Source organism: Aethalodelphis obliquidens, unplaced genomic scaffold (assembly GCF_003676395.1).
Source record: "Aethalodelphis obliquidens isolate GAN/ISIS:26980383/991018 unplaced genomic scaffold, ASM367639v1 scaffold3, whole genome shotgun sequence".
NCBI classification, from domain to species: Eukaryota; Metazoa; Chordata; class Mammalia; order Artiodactyla; family Delphinidae; genus Aethalodelphis; species Aethalodelphis obliquidens.
The window spans coordinates 2,736,272-2,751,393 of record NW_020837947.1 but is presented as its reverse complement, the minus strand read 5'-3'; the positions used below and the strand labels follow the sequence as shown (position 1 = coordinate 2,751,393).

Genomic DNA, 15,122 nt, shown 5'->3' with positions numbered 1-15,122 from the left:
CGTGGGGACCAGTGGTCGGTACCTTCACCAAGTGGACGTCCTGTCTGCGGAGCTGGTTTGGGGACAGGTACTCTCTATTCACAATCCAGGGGTGTCTGAGGACCTGGACGGCTGTCAGGCGCTGCTGAGGGTCCACGTGGAGCATCTTGGACACGACATCCTGTGGGGGGAGGGCAGTGGGTGCCGCTGCTTCTCAGGGCTCCCAGCCAAAGTCCTCCCCTGCTCACGGCGACACCCGGCCACCAGGCTGACAAGCTCCGCGCCTGGGGCCGAACGTTTACCCCCAGGTTTCTACACATGTGATTTTTTTTTTAAAGTTTTAACCATCGTCAACTTGGTGGATCACCCCAGGTTCATACAGTATTAAAGATTTTATGTCTGAAGAGAAATCAAATGTGGAAACGTTCAATAGCGGGTGTAAGTTACTGAAATATCATTTGAGTAAAAACGATAATCTTCCAAAGGGAGAAGCTGAAATAATGACTATCCCACAGATATAAACCAGTCATAACAATGTCCTCAGTTACATTTTATCACATATAATAAATATTACTATCCTCAAATCCACAAGTGTTTGCTGCAAATAATCACCAACTGTGGAATTAGTCATCTGCTGCTGTTACTGTGTCCAAAGGGGCTCATGTTCCATAGAGGTGATTTTCTTATTTGAGTTTGTTCGTTTTTTGTTTTTTTTTTTTTTGCGGTACGCGGGCCTCTCACTGTTGTGGCTTCTCCTGTTGCGGAGCACAGGCTCCGGACGCGCAGGCTCAGCAGCCATGGCTCACGGGCCCAGCCGCTCCGCGGCATGTGGGCTCTTCCTGGACCGGGGCACGAACCCGTGTCCCCTGAATCGGCAGGCGGACTCCCAACCACTGCGCCACCAGGGAAGCCCTGATTTTCTTATTTGATTGTAATGTAATAGCAACAAAAACTCCTACAACGGGTTTAGAGACTGAGCTCCACTTTAGATTTACAGGTGGCAACACATGCAGATGTGTGTACCTACGTCTACACACACGTACGACTAGAACTGTGAGCTGCATCTGCATGGAATTCATGAGACTGTCTTCACACGCTTGACGCACCTGCTCTTGTGAGCATCAGGGCTGTCCTTGGGGGAAAGAGGGTGAATATTACATCCCTGTTTTGTAGGTGAAGACGTGATGTGTATAGTTCTTCACCAAGTGCCCAAGGAAGAGCCTCGGTGAGAATCCGTGCTTTTCTGCTGGCCTCCTCTCCTCCTTTCACTCTTCCCATCACATTCCAAAATGAAATGAAATCAGTTAGAGTATCTGTTTAATGTGAAGTTGCATCACTCAACAGAATTTGTGGTCATCAACCGCAACAAAGAAATATTATACACTAATAAAATACCCTTCTACAGAGAAATACAATGCCTTTTGATATTTGATAACATTAATCTTGGTAACTTCTTGAAACAAATATCTCCTGGAAGGACTGTTCTCCCCATTTCTATGTGTGGAAAATGAAAGCAGGGAGACCTTTATTGACTTGATCAAGACCTCACAGTAGGGAATTCCCTGGCGGTCCAGTGGTTAGGACTCCGCACTGTCACTGCCGAGGGCAGGGGTTCAGTCTCTGGTTGGGGAACTAAGATCCTGCAAGCTGTGTGGCGAGGCCAAAAAAAACTCACAGTAAAGCAGTGTGTTTTTACACAGTGCATGCAGGAGGCGGATAAAGTATCATAAAAACATACAAATCCGTAGGCCTTGCCTGTTTTCGGAGGATTGGAGGTTTTGTTGTGTGGCGAGCACAGAGGGGGGAAAAGGCACAGGGCGAGGGGAAGACATGGCAGGGAAGGAGCAGGGAGAAGCCGGCAAAAGGTCCTGGGAGGCAGCGAAGCCCTCTCCCTGCAGCTGTGACCTTGGTAATGTGTCCTGTACCTGACGAACTCCTTTCCTGCCACCTTTTCCCTGCCCCTCACTCCTGTTTGAAATCACCTCTCAAAGAAACCACCAGCACCCAAGTCCTGGTCTGTGGCTCTACTGTGGGAACCGGAACTAAGACAATTCCCATACTCATTCAAAACAGAGTGGATGGAAGGAGCAATGCGGGTGTCAGGGTACAACACAGGGGAGGTGCTCACTAAATGCCAGCTGCCATTACCTCCACCATGACCTCCACCATCTCCTCCACCATGACCTCCACCATCTCCTCCACCATGACCTTCACCATCTCCTCCACCATGACCTCCACCATCTCCTCCACCATGACCTTCACATCACCTCCACCACTTCCTCCACCATGACCTTCACCATCTCCTCCACCATCTGCTCCACCATGACCTCCACCATCTCCTCCACCATGACCTTCACCATCTCCTCCACCATGACCTCCACCATCTGCTCCACCATGACCTCCACCATCTGCTCCACCATGACCTTCACCATCTCCTCCACCATGACTTCCACCATCTCCTCCACCATGACCTTCACCATCTCCTCCACCATCTCCTCCACCATGACCTTCACAACACCTCCACCACTTCTTCCACCATGACCTTCACCACTACATCCACCATCTCCTCCACCATGACCTTCACCATCAGCTCTACCACTTCCTCCACCATGACCTTCACCATTCCCATCATCTCCACCATGACCTTCACCACCACATCCACCATCTTCTCCACCATGACCTCCACCATCTCCTCCACCATGACCTTCACCATCACATCCACCATCACCTCCATCATCTCCTCTGCCATCTCCACCATCCTCTTCACCACCTTCATCACCTCCATCATCTCCTCCACCATCACTGTATGAGGTCACACAGAGACGGTAATGGCAGAGCTGGAATCAGAACCCCAGAATTTCTCCTCCTCTGGTCATTTTATAGGAACACAGGAAATAGACTGTTGATGCTGTTTCTTACTGTGGTTGGACTATAATTTACTATTTGATTAGAGAGGAATTCCAAGTCTGATGGACAGAGAAACAGGGCTGGTCACAAATGGTGCAGATGCAGAGAAGTCCCAATTCAAAGTATTTTTTAATAACAGAAATACACCCCTGTACCAGAGTTTTACTTGATCAGTCTGTGAACACTCAGGGCTATCATTTTGCAACATCCCTAAAAGTGTGACGGTTAATTTTCTGTGTCAACTTGGTTAGGTCATGGTACCCAGTGTTTGGTCAAACACCTGTCTGCTTTATAATAATTATAAATGGAGTACAATCTTTAAAACTTGTGAATCACTATGTTGTACACCTGCAACTTACATAATGAACCATACTTCAATGAAAAAAAAGAAAAACAAAACAAAAGACACTCGTCTGGAGAACTCCCTGGTGGTCCAGTGGTTAGGACTCTGCCCTTTCACTGCCGAGGGTGCAGGTTCGATTCCTGGTTGGGGAAGTAAGATCCCACAGGCCGTGTGGTGAGGCCAACCCCCCCCCCCCCCCCAAAAAGAACCAGTAGTGATCTAGATGTTTCTGTGAAGGTGACATTAACAATTAAATCTGTCAACTTCTCCATAATGTGCGTGGGCCTCATCCAATCAGTTGAAGGTCTTAAGTGAAAAAAGACTGAAGTCCCCGAGGAAAAGGGAATTCTGCCAGAAGATGGCCTTTGGACTAGAGCTGCAACATCTACTCTTTCCTGAGTCTCCAGGCTTCTGGCCTGGCCTATAGGTTTTGGACTTGCCTCCACAATTCCATAAAAATAAATAGCTCATCCTCTGTCTTAGTCTCTCTCTGTCTCTGTCTCTATACATACACATCCTATTGGTTCTGTATCTCTGGAGAACCCTAATACACCAAGGCTGTAGAAAATGTGAAAAGTGCGCTGAAATATTTTTGCAAAATTTCTTTTTTTTAGCTGTGTTTCTTAAAAAAATCTACGAGTATAAAATATCTATATGATTTACACGAAAAGTATCCTCTAGTATTCTCAAAGATAAAATGGTTACTGCAGAATGTCCATACCTGAGAAGAGCACTGGGCAATGTACTCACCTTTGCCGCATCAGATATGGAATCCCAGTTTCCCCCGGAAAGGGCGTACTTCCCGCTGCCAATCCTTGCCAAGATATCCTCAGGGGTATCATCTGGTCCGTTTGCAAAAGGGGTAAATCTGTGTGATGAGAGAATTTGTGGTAATGAGCTTCCATTTTATAATCTAAGATAAAGTTCATTTCGCCTCTTTGTTGTAAAAAGAATAATATTTTCTTTCCCATCATGCCCCAAATCCAGGATTCATGGTAAAGTGTAATTTATTTCTTACTGCTGTGTCTCTTTTCCTTACTCAGCCAGTGAAGAAAGTTCTGTGGACCCAAGGATGAGCCTTTCTGGACCGTTTCTGGCTTCCCTGGTGACAGTGTGGTACAGTGGTTTGACCGGTGATGCGGTTTCCATGGTGACAGTGTGGTATATAGTGGATGGGAGACTGGGATTTGAAGTCTGAGAGACCCATGGTCGATCTATTACCAACTCTGGCTTCTCTGACAAATGAATTTTTTGAACCTCAATTGCAAAATGGGCAGAATAATACACTTGCAGGTACGCACAAACACACACAAAATGCAAACGGTTCTTGCCCTACTGTAAGTGTGTGATAGATGTTTACTGTCACCCCTTCACGTAAACCAGGGTGGGTCAGCGTAGCCTCCCCAGAAAGAAAATTATATGTAATCCTAACGCACTTCCTTCAGTGGCAGGGTTTGTACTCCTAGTTTATGTATTGGCAAAGTAAGCACCAGAAGAATCACAAAACGTGGCATTGGGAAGAAACTGCAGGGCCTCCTTTGCTATTGCAGCCCTCAGGGCACGGCCCCAGGCTCACCGGGGCTCCCCCCTCCACTGCGACACTAGTCACTGATTGACTAGGAAATACCTCACTGAGGCCACGCAAAAAGCAGGGCATTCTCAGTCACTCCTGTGATTCACCGGGAGCAGAGCTAGTGAGGGTGAATCTATGACCCGGAGCCTGGGCTGCCTGCCTCTTCGAGACGTGGCTGCTTCCTGGCTCGAGAAGATGTCTGTAAGGAAAGATGCTGTGACCTCTGTGCAGAGGATGCGTGGTGCAGAGGCGAGAACGTGGACCCGCGGTCAGAGGCTTGGGTTTTTGTTGATGAGCTGGGCTGAGCTGTGGAGCCCCAGTTCCCTAATTCCAGAGACACACTTGAACGACAAGGCATGACTTTCTGCCCTTGCTCTCTGGTTGTCCTGCAGGGGCCTCAGGAGACTGAACTCAAGGTCTGTAGGTATGGGCCCACACCGTGCACAGGGACAGGCCCACAAGGGCCAGCAGCCTCGGCAGGGGCGCCCTGAGCGCCGACACCCACGTGAGGGTTTGCGTTACCCCGCCAGCATGGTGTACAGCAGGATCCCCAGACTCCAGATGTCACAAGCCGCGTCATAGCCTTGCCGCTTCAGGACCTGCCGGGGGAAAAGCAGACGACGGATAAGCACCTGGCAGGGAAAATTCAAGCTGTGATGAGTCCATAACCCCGGCGGGGGTCGGGGGGATGGCTGGGGATGCGGGGTGACTTCAGTGGAACTGTCGCTTATCGCCGCAAAGCCAACCCTAATTCCTTGCCGTAGGATTCCCCAAAGACCCGCGCACACAGGGAGCCCTGGCTCTTGCCAGATACACGACAGACTGAAGAGGAAACAGTTAATTTTTAAGGCAGAAGAATTTTGGGAGTTCCCTGGTGGCCTAGTGGTTAGGATTCCGGGCTTTCACTGCGGTGGCCCAGGTTCAATCCTTGGTCGGGGAACTGAGATCCTGCAAGCCGTGCAGTGTGGCAAAAACCAAAACCAAACAAAACAAAAACCAAACGAAACAGAAGAATTTTTTTTACTCTGGTAAAATATACTTAGCATAACATGTCCCACCTTTGCCGTTTTTAGGCGTACAGTTGAGTGATACTAGGTACGATCATATTGCTGGGCAGCTGTCAGCATCACCCATCCCCACAACTCTTTTCCTTTTGCAAAACTGAAGCTCTGTCCCCATGAAACAACAACTCCCCCTCCCCTCCCCCCAGCCCCTGGGAACTACCATTTAACTTTCTGTCTCTATGAATTTGCCAACTCTAGGTCCCTCATGTAAGAGGAATCACAAAATTGTCCTTTTCTTCCTGGTGTATCACACTCAACACAGTGTCCTCAAGGTTCGTCCATGATGTGGCGTAGGACAGGATTTCCCTCTTTCTTAAGGCTAATATTCCACTGTACCGTCCATCCATCGATGGACACGTGGGTTGTTTCCACCTTTTCGCTGCTGTGAACACGGGTGGACAGATACCTGTTCTTGCCTCTGCTTTCAACTCTTCTGGGTTTGTACCCAGAGGTGGAGTTGCTTGGTCACCTGGTAGTTCTGTGTTTGAGTTTCTGAGGACTAGTTAACATGGGAGAGCGTTCGTGTCCCGGGGTTACACACTTCAGGGGAGGGCAATCCTCTCATACGTCTACAGTTGAATAACAATGAAGAAAAGCAGCGCGAGTACTCCGGGCGACTGCAGGTCACTGGACTGACATTGAACGTGAAGTCAGGAGAGCCATGCCCAATTTCCTTAGACACGAGGGCCGGGATCTTTGCACCTCAGGCGTGGTGTCTGCAGCATGGCAGGTCACCGAGGCGTGTGAACACACCAAGCGTTCGGGGTTCAAGCCCTTGCCCATGTTCACTAGCTGAGTGATCTTCAGTCCCTTCAACACATGGGGTCTGTTTTTTTTTTAATCTGTGAGCTGTTTGTGGCTAACAGTATCTACCCTGCCCACTCCATGTGGCATAGGAGGATAAAAGCAAAAAATACAGGTAAAAGTGCTCAGTAAATGGTAAAGTAATATACCAACGTAAGGCAGTCTCTAATCACTAAAACCAATACTATTAACATTAGTAGTGATCAAATAAGGCAATAACATTGCTCAAATAGAACCAGATTGTTCTTAAAGGGGCTACAGGTAGCATCTGGACAGCCTAATGATGGCCCCAGCTGCGTATCCATCCGTATCCTGGCAGGCACGTGGACATCTTCCTCGTGGACCACTGGCCGTGGTCACCTCGTGGACCCCACCTGGGTCACCTCTCAGCTCACAGACTGGCCACTAGGGGCCAGCATGCCTCTCTCTTAGGACTTTCTGTACTTGTCACTGCACCCACCAGGGCCACCCTGGAGCGGCTTCACCAACCACCAGAGGGATCCACGCAGAACCTAACGTCTGTTTTCATTCCTGACCTCGCCCCCCACCCTGCACCCATCAGCAACGTCAGCCTCTTCTGTTTCCAGCTCTGCTCTCACCAGCATCTTGGGTTTGGTTGCTTTTCTAAAAAGCAAGAAACTGGATTTGTCTCCACAAACACATCAGTGAGTGCAGGACCTACCGGAAATGATCCCCAGAGCCCGAAAAGGGCACAGCACGTACGAGATGTGCTGCCGAGGCCTCTGGTGCCCTGAGACGAGGGGGCGGGAGGGGGGGCCCGCAGGATTCACGTGCGTTCTCATCCACAAATCTCGGCGGAACCCCAGCGTTCGGTCCCACAGCACCTGACCCGCTCCTGGAGCTCTGGGAAACAACCCAGATCAAGAGCTCTGGCACCAAGTCCACGCACATGCCCTCCCTCCTGGTGCAGCTGCTGGTAGATTGCTGATCCCAGGTGACCCACTGGCTCCCCGCCCGGTTGTAGGAGAGACCGACGCACTATTTCTCACCGCAACTCCTAACAGACAGGCAGGTTTGATGGAAATCATCTAGAGCACAATGACAATTCCACATGCAAACCTCACCATTACAGATTTTACGAATAGGAAATAAAATGATAAAATAACTGTGTTTGAGCGAAAAGAGACCGAAGCTCCTCGTTTCTGCCCTCTAGAGTTACTGCCGATGCCAATACACCGAACCGCGCAGTGACTCTGGAAGTAGGAAAGGGCCGTCCTCCCGCCGGCTCAGCGGCCCTCTCACCTCCGGGGCAACGAAGTTGGCTGTGTAGCAGGGGGTCATCAGCAGCCCGTTCTCGGCTCGCAGCTGCTTGGCGAACCCGAAGTCACAGATCCGGATGGACTCGGGGTTTCCAGACTCGTCCATGTACAGAATATTGCTCGGCTTCAGGTCTCGATGAACAACCTAGAGAGGCAGGAGGAAGTACGCCTGAGCTGGGGCCCAGGCTGAAGCAGGGGACAGAAGCGGGGACGCACTCAGGAGATAAGGGCTTATCTGGAGTCGTTTATTCTGGGCAGGTCCTGAGGCAGGAAGCAATCGGCTGGGATGCTCTGATCTCTGTAGGTCCTCCCCCCTCTCCTTCTCTCACACTGACACTCAAAAATCGAGGACCCCACCTAAGCCCCTCGGATGGCGAGTATTTGGATGAAGAGATAAGTAAGCCTGTGCCCAAGATCAGGGAGGCCCGCTGGGGCCATCACACAGAGAGACACTGGTGGTGAGCTCAGTAACACGGATGGAAGATTTCTAAAGATAAACATCTGCTGTGTGATGCCACGTTCCAGCGGGCAGGTGTCGGGCACCCAGCGGGTGATGCAGACAAGAAGCCTCTGTCGTGTGCACGTGGCCAGTGGACAGAAACCCGAGAGCCGCATCTGTGCGGAGGGAGCCGCACGGCGCTCTGAGCACCGAGGACGGGGCCGGCGGCGCCTCAAAGCACAGCGGCTATGTAGCTATTTAGGGCACAAAGCGGTTTCTTCTGAAGGGGACAGAGGCCGATTGTAAGAACATGTGGTGTGTCTGCATGTGGCTTGGGGCCCACGTGTCTCATTGTCCTGCTAACACCCAGGGAGAGGACAGAGAAGGGAGATTAAAGGGCCACGGCCGGCAGCCGGCTTACAGGGGCTCCGATGGCCAGGAAACAAAAGACTTCGGTTCCAGGTGTATTGCCCCCCCTCGTGCAACAGAAGCCAATCTGCAAAACCATCATCTGCAGGGCTGCTTCTACAGTCTGACCGTCCTGGGAAATGACCATCGTGTAGCCCTGGAGGAATGTCCTGGTCAGACGGGGCTGCATTTTAAAAGCTGACAGCCACACGTGCACAGCTGGCCAGGGAAGCACTGCTGCTTCCTGGGAGGTGCTGAGAAGGTGGGGGTCTGGGGCTGAGGGCGAGGGGTCTAGAAGCATGGTGCTGGGTTAGAACCCGGCTGTGTGTGCAGCTTTGGGCGCGATACTCAACCCTTCTGCGCTCTGGTCTCCTCATCTGTGAAATGGGTGTGATCCAGAGTCTAGAACTGCCCAGACGAAGAGCTCAGAGCAGCACCTGGAACCCTCAGCGGTCGCTGTCATTTTACCACCATATTTCTTGGCATTGGTGGAGGAATTCAATTCTAAATAGGGCAACTGATGAACATTCCAAATTTCCCTTTATCAAGCCCAAACTACTTTTTTGCTGGTCTCGGTGAATTTAATTTCTTGACCTAGCTCCTGGACACACAGCGTGTGTGTCTAAAATCATTTAGACCCAAGAGGGACAGTTGTGATTCACAAGGAAGACGAGGACACCTGAGTTCCCAGCTCTTGAGCCCGTGGCCTGAGCGCCCCCGGGTCCCGCTCTTCCTCTGTCCTCCCCGCGGGGCTGCCCAGGGTGGGGGTGGGGCGTGGCCTTACCCCCTGGGAGTGGAGGTAGTCCATGGTCTTGGTGATGGTGCACAGCACATCGCTGGCCTCCCGCTCCGAGAAGTACCTCTGCCGCAGGATACGGTCCAGCAGCTCCCCACCCCGCATCAGCTCCATCACCAGGTACACGAACTTCCCGTCGTCGTAGACCTGGGGGTGGGGCGGGAGAGCACACAGGCCTCAGGGACCTCGCGGTCACCCTCGCAGGCCTGCTGGCCACTGGGAAGGAGGGGCCACCCCGGCAGGGGCAGGGGGCGCATCAGTGCATAGAGCCTGGAGTCCCAGTACTCCCCTGGGAGCAGACACAAGACTTCTGTAGAAAATGAGTGAGGATTTTCTAGTCATGCCAGACGAGGCTCTTCTTGGGAAAAAAACCGCTTTAATGATCTGCTGCTGGGCAGGGCATGGGTCAGCAGCGCTGAGACCTGCACGGATGGATTTAGCTGCAGTGAACCCTGGTACTGCCCCGCCTCCGGGAGAGCGATGTTCAGAGACGGACAACGCGATGCTGGCCCAGCCCCAGGTGGCGGCGTTTTCCAGGGCCGCGCTTTTCAAACCTTACCGAGCAGGTGGTTGGTGGGGAGCCTGACCCCGGGGGCCCTCTACGCTGCTGTGCCCTGTGCGGGGGACAAGCCCTGGGAGTCCGGGAGGAGAGGAGGTAGGAGGGCTGGTCTGCTTTTATTTCAGAAAAGCAGTAGATGAAGAGAGCTTTCGTCATACTAGCGTTAATCTCCTGAACGTAAAAGACAAACCAAACCAACAAGCTCTGGGTCTCTGTCAGGCCGATGGCCCAGCAGAGGGGCCGCCCAAGTGCTGAGAAGAACCAGAGAGAGACGGAGCAAAGCACCTGAATACGGTGACTTTCTAGCTTCCGAGCCAGTGATTTCAGAACAAATCACTAAAACAATCTGGCTGGCACGGAGCTCAGTAAAGGACGTGAAGTTCATCTTGTATTTACTTCTGAGTTTCTGAGCAAATGCTCTGCTTTCGAGAATGTGCCCAGGGTGCCATCACTCATCCCAAACACAGTCAGGGCTCTTCGGGAGTTTTCAAACTCGCTGATTTCTGTTTGCGGATCTCCGCACACACACGACGAAGGCAAGAGCGAGGGGGCTGATCTCGCGCAGGGGAGCTGACCGTGACCCACAGGGACGCAGCTGGGCTGCACTTTAAGCTTTGCTCACACAAGGCCTGTTCCACGCTTTTCTCAGAACTGAATTGGCATTTGGAAGGCCTCTTACTCCAGGCATTCATGGGGCCCAAAGGAAACTGAGGTGGCCCCAGTATTTTGAGGTTTTGGGTTCGCGATGCTGGGATCACTCTGGAGTTGGAGAGGAAGACAAGGCTCTCTCCCCTGCCTGACCCCAGAGGCCCAGCCCTAGGCTGCCAGGTGCACCCAACTGGCTCCAGTGTGACTGGGCCCTGCTCCCTTCCCCTCTTCCAGGGACAAGGGCCACAGATCGCTCAATCGGGAAAGCGAAGGGAGCTGGGAGGGGCTCCGGGTCTGGAGTCTCAGAGCTGGAGCCCATCTCATGGGCCCCACGCTCTCCATGACAGCGAAGTGAAACACACCTGGATTAGAATCCACACCAGCTCTCTCTCCTTTACACACGTGCACATTCTGTGATTTGGGAGGAGTGGGGTGCCGTCAATGGGGTGTGAATAAACGGCCCGGCAGGTCGGGCTACCCAGCTGCCGGGTGTCCCCGAGCTGTCCGGGCAGCAGCCCCTCCGGCTCCGAGCTCCTGGGCGCCAGGAACAGCCGGTGAGCCGAGCAGCCGGCTTGCACCAGATCAACGGTGGCTTCTGGCGCCGGCCGGAGGGACACAGAGCGCAAGCGACACCACTGTTGCACGAAGGCGCTTACGTCTTTGAGGGTGATGATGTTGGGGTGCTGGCCGTACCGCAGGAGGATCTCAATCTCTTCCGAGGGGTCCCTTTTACTCTTATCGATGATCTGAAACAAACAGAGGTGGACGTGAGGCTTCCAGCTGGCGCCTGCGGCTGCGACCCTTTCTGTCCCTCCTCCCCTCCGGCTCAAGCTCAACCAAGGTAACCCGCGACTGCCTAGGAATTCACGGCAATCCTTGCTTCCCACTGGGCAGAAGAGACTGACGTGAAAAAAAGAGAGAGCACCTGCCTCCACACGCTAATGTTAAGCTATGACAGGGCTGCATGGAGAAGGGTGGGTTCGGGGCGCTCACACAGGCACCACCGAAAACAGAAGGCGCTCTTCCACCACTCACAGCGCAGGCTCTGGGCTGGCGGCCTGTGCCCCCTGCCCCATCCAAAGTGGGCCTCCGGCTGCCGTGCATCTCTCTCCCTGTTTGGTGGTCACACGCCGGCAACAAAGTGAGACCCAGTGTGGTTCTCACCAAGAGACACCACGGCGGCGTGCGTGCCGAGGCTGCGCTGTGACTTACACATACGGACGCTCCTTCTGGCTCCTATCTCCTCCTCCTGGTCTTAGGATGGCAGATAAAATCCTCTTACCCCATGAAAACAGATGGCTTCCGATCACAGGGTGTCATGAGTGAAAGCCCAGCTGGAAACAAGGGGTCACCTGTTGGTGGACAGTCACTCAAACCTCTGGGGACAGCTTCCTGGGCCCCAGCTCCTGCTTCTTACGGGGATGCAGCTGGCTGGGGAGGGGACCCCACTCAGGCGAAGGCTACAGCCCGTGTGTGGGAAACGACACTCAGAAGAGGAGGATGGTTTTTGTGCATTAGCTTCACCCAAGTTCAAAACATTCGCCATGTGGACGACGTGCAGTCATTTCGCTGCTAGAGTGTGAGGGAAGTTCACTTCCACTCTCTATCACGTCCGAGGGTCTGAGCGGAGGCTTGCGTGAAACTCACTTTCTTCTTTAGATGAACTAAATGCTCAGGTGGCACAGGACCCAGCGTTGGAGCTCTGCCCGCCCGATGCCCTGCCGCCCCTTCGCTGCAGTGGAAGACGGTCATGGTGCCCGCGCTTCTCTCAGTTTTAAACCCACTGCCAGGCTCTGACGACATTGGCGCCCAGGACCATGAGCCCCATGACACACGTTGTTCAACAAGGAAAAACCCAAGCTTCTTTTTTTTTAAAAAATAATAAATTTATTTACTTTTTGTTTATTTTTGGCTGCATTGGGTGTTCGTTGCTGCGCACAGGCTTTCTCTAGTTGCGGCGAGCAGGGCTACTCTTCACTGCGGTGCGCGGGTTTCTCATGGCGGTGGCTTCTCTTGATGCGGAGCACGGGCTCTAGGCGCACGGCTTCAGTAGTTGCGGCACGTGGGCTCAGTAGTTGTCGCTCGTGAGCTCAGTAGTTGCGGCACGCGGGCTCTAGAGCGCAGGCTCAGTAGCTGTGGCACACGGGCTTAGTTGCTCCGCAGGATGTGGGATCTTCCCGGACCAGGGCTCGAACCCGTGCCCCCTGCATCGGCAGGCGGATTCTCAACCACTGCGCCACCAGGGAAGCCCCAGCTTCCTTTCCTGACACAGCTTCCCTCCTTTTGTTCCTAAAGTTCCAGCTAGGACACTGGGGTCACTTCTGTTACTGGTAGAAGCCAACACACAATGCATCCTTCTAGAGGAGAGTTTTCTAAAGGCTCGTTCAGTGGGTGATGGAGGGGATGCCCTAACATGTGGGTGCCCAGGCAGCCACGGGGCAGACCCTTACACTGCCTGGATCACATGTTGACCAACAGGGTTCTAGGACCGTCTCTGCCCCAGCTGCCTGCCGGGCCATTCAATCCCTGGGCTGCGATCCCTTTGCAATTTGAGAAGGTTAAAATCACTAGTGGTTTTTTTAAAAAGTTAGTGGTAGATTCATAGTTTTTCAAATAAAATTTCATGATAAAGGAAATGTATTTTTAGCACAAATCACAATAGAATAGGATGCAAGATAAACAAGAAAGAGGAAGCCTTTTCTCTATGCCGATGGCCCAGAGCAGGGGGGGGAGGGAGCAGTTACGGGACCAGAGGGGCGGCTGCACGAACAAGGCACCCACAGGGGCTGGGGGCTCTACCCTCCTCCCTCCTGTGGCGTCCACCCCGGCAGAACCGACTGGAAGGCAGAGGGCAGGCAGGGTGGGGTGATGGGGTCCCCAGCGGGCACGGAGGAGAGGGTGGGTGCCTGCCTGGAAGGGAGGCCCCCGGGGAGTGGAGGCAAGCACGGGCTCCTGCACCTGCCCAGCCGGCCGCTGCCTCTCCTATAGTCTGGGCAACGTGGGACCGACACACGGCAGCAAGTTCTGTTCAGACCCAGCGCTGTCATCCTGATCGCTGTCAGCAAAGGCCGGCAGCTTCGTCCACAAATCTTTTTCCGGGATGTTTTTGGGCGAAAGGTCAGGAAGAAGAGACACAGAGCAGTGAGGTGTGATGACTGGTCCCTGAGCACAAAGCCCAGGTCTGTGGGGTACAGCGGAGCCTGGGGGAGGGGGGTGGTTTGAGCACATTGTTCAGACGCACCCAGGAAGGAATTTCTTCTCCGTGGGGTCCATTTCTCGGGATTGCTATTGTGGGACTGGCTTCTAGTTCAAGTGAGCCCTGGTTAATCGAGGCCTGTATCTTGAGAACAGTATTGTTTTATAATCTTGCTTATGCAGCAAAACCGAGGGAGGCGTTCTCAGCAAACACGTTCACCCGCAAGACCTCCTCTCTCCATGCCGATGCTCAAATGATGCGACGGACCGCGAGCGGGGAGGAACGGTGGATCTGTCCTCACCCGCAGCAGGAGGCCACCCACAGGTCAGCACCCAACGGGCCTGGCAAATCAGACTCTCACGGGGCCGCTGTTTGACAAGCTGTATATTTCCACAGTCCGTGAAGCGAGGCTGGCCCCAACAAAGGATGGCAGACAACGTGATTGTCCTCAGCAGGTGAAGCGTGCGGGTGGGTATCGGTACATCCTTACTCCTGGTGGCTGAAGGCGGGGGCAGGACTGGTCCAGGCTTCACTACCATCCACGCACTCTCCCCTCTGCCTTTTGGTCTCTGCGTTTCCCCATCTCCCTCTTGCCCATCTCTCTCCAGCACAGGCTCCCCTCCTGGACACTGAATGGCGTGGGGCTTCGAGGTGGTCAAGAGGCGGCCTGAGCTCACAGGCTGGCCGAGCACCTCCGGAGGTGGGCGTTTCTGCTGACGTGTCGAGAGGATCCATACGTTTGACACGGGAGGAGTAGAGCACGGAACCCCTTGTAAAATTCAACAGATACCCTCTCCTGTTCAACTACTTTAAACAAATGACACAGAGAAAGGACTCCAAGTTTTCCTGCCGGAAAAAATTAAAATTTCCATGCCAATCAGTTTTCCTTCTAAAAATAAGCTCTATTCACGTCAGGCATCTGTCAATTCCATTGCTTTTTCTGGCTGACAAATTACATACACAGTAGGAAAATGAGCCCAGAAACGCGATGTAATTGTCAACGGTCTGCTGTGAATACCAATTGGGGCTCCTTCTGGAGAGAGGCAGCCCAGCTTCAGCCCTGAGTGTGTCAGCCACACTTCACTAGAATTAAGGACTGCATGACACAGACTCCTGTACAATTTCA

The 15,122-nt window shown here is 52.9% G+C and overlaps 1 protein-coding gene across 4 annotated transcripts in view; it reads right to left on the bottom strand.

Annotated features, from left to right (window-relative positions):
• RPS6KA2 (ribosomal protein S6 kinase A2) overlaps nucleotides 1-15,122 on the bottom strand; it is a 298,360-nt gene that overhangs the window by 3,663 nt on the left and 279,575 nt on the right. For all 4 annotated transcript variants that reach the window (XM_027081432.1, XM_027081441.1, XM_027081423.1 and 1 more), the window contains 6 exons: nucleotides 11,457-11,546; nucleotides 9,582-9,740; nucleotides 7,934-8,095; nucleotides 5,325-5,401; nucleotides 3,980-4,097; nucleotides 23-160 (listed from right to left, as the gene is read on the bottom strand). In XM_027081432.1, the coding sequence (XP_026937233.1) occupies nucleotides 23-160; nucleotides 3,980-4,097; nucleotides 5,325-5,401; nucleotides 7,934-8,095; nucleotides 9,582-9,740; nucleotides 11,457-11,546 (744 nt within the window). The remainder of the gene's footprint in view (nucleotides 1-22; nucleotides 161-3,979; nucleotides 4,098-5,324; nucleotides 5,402-7,933; nucleotides 8,096-9,581; nucleotides 9,741-11,456; nucleotides 11,547-15,122) is intronic.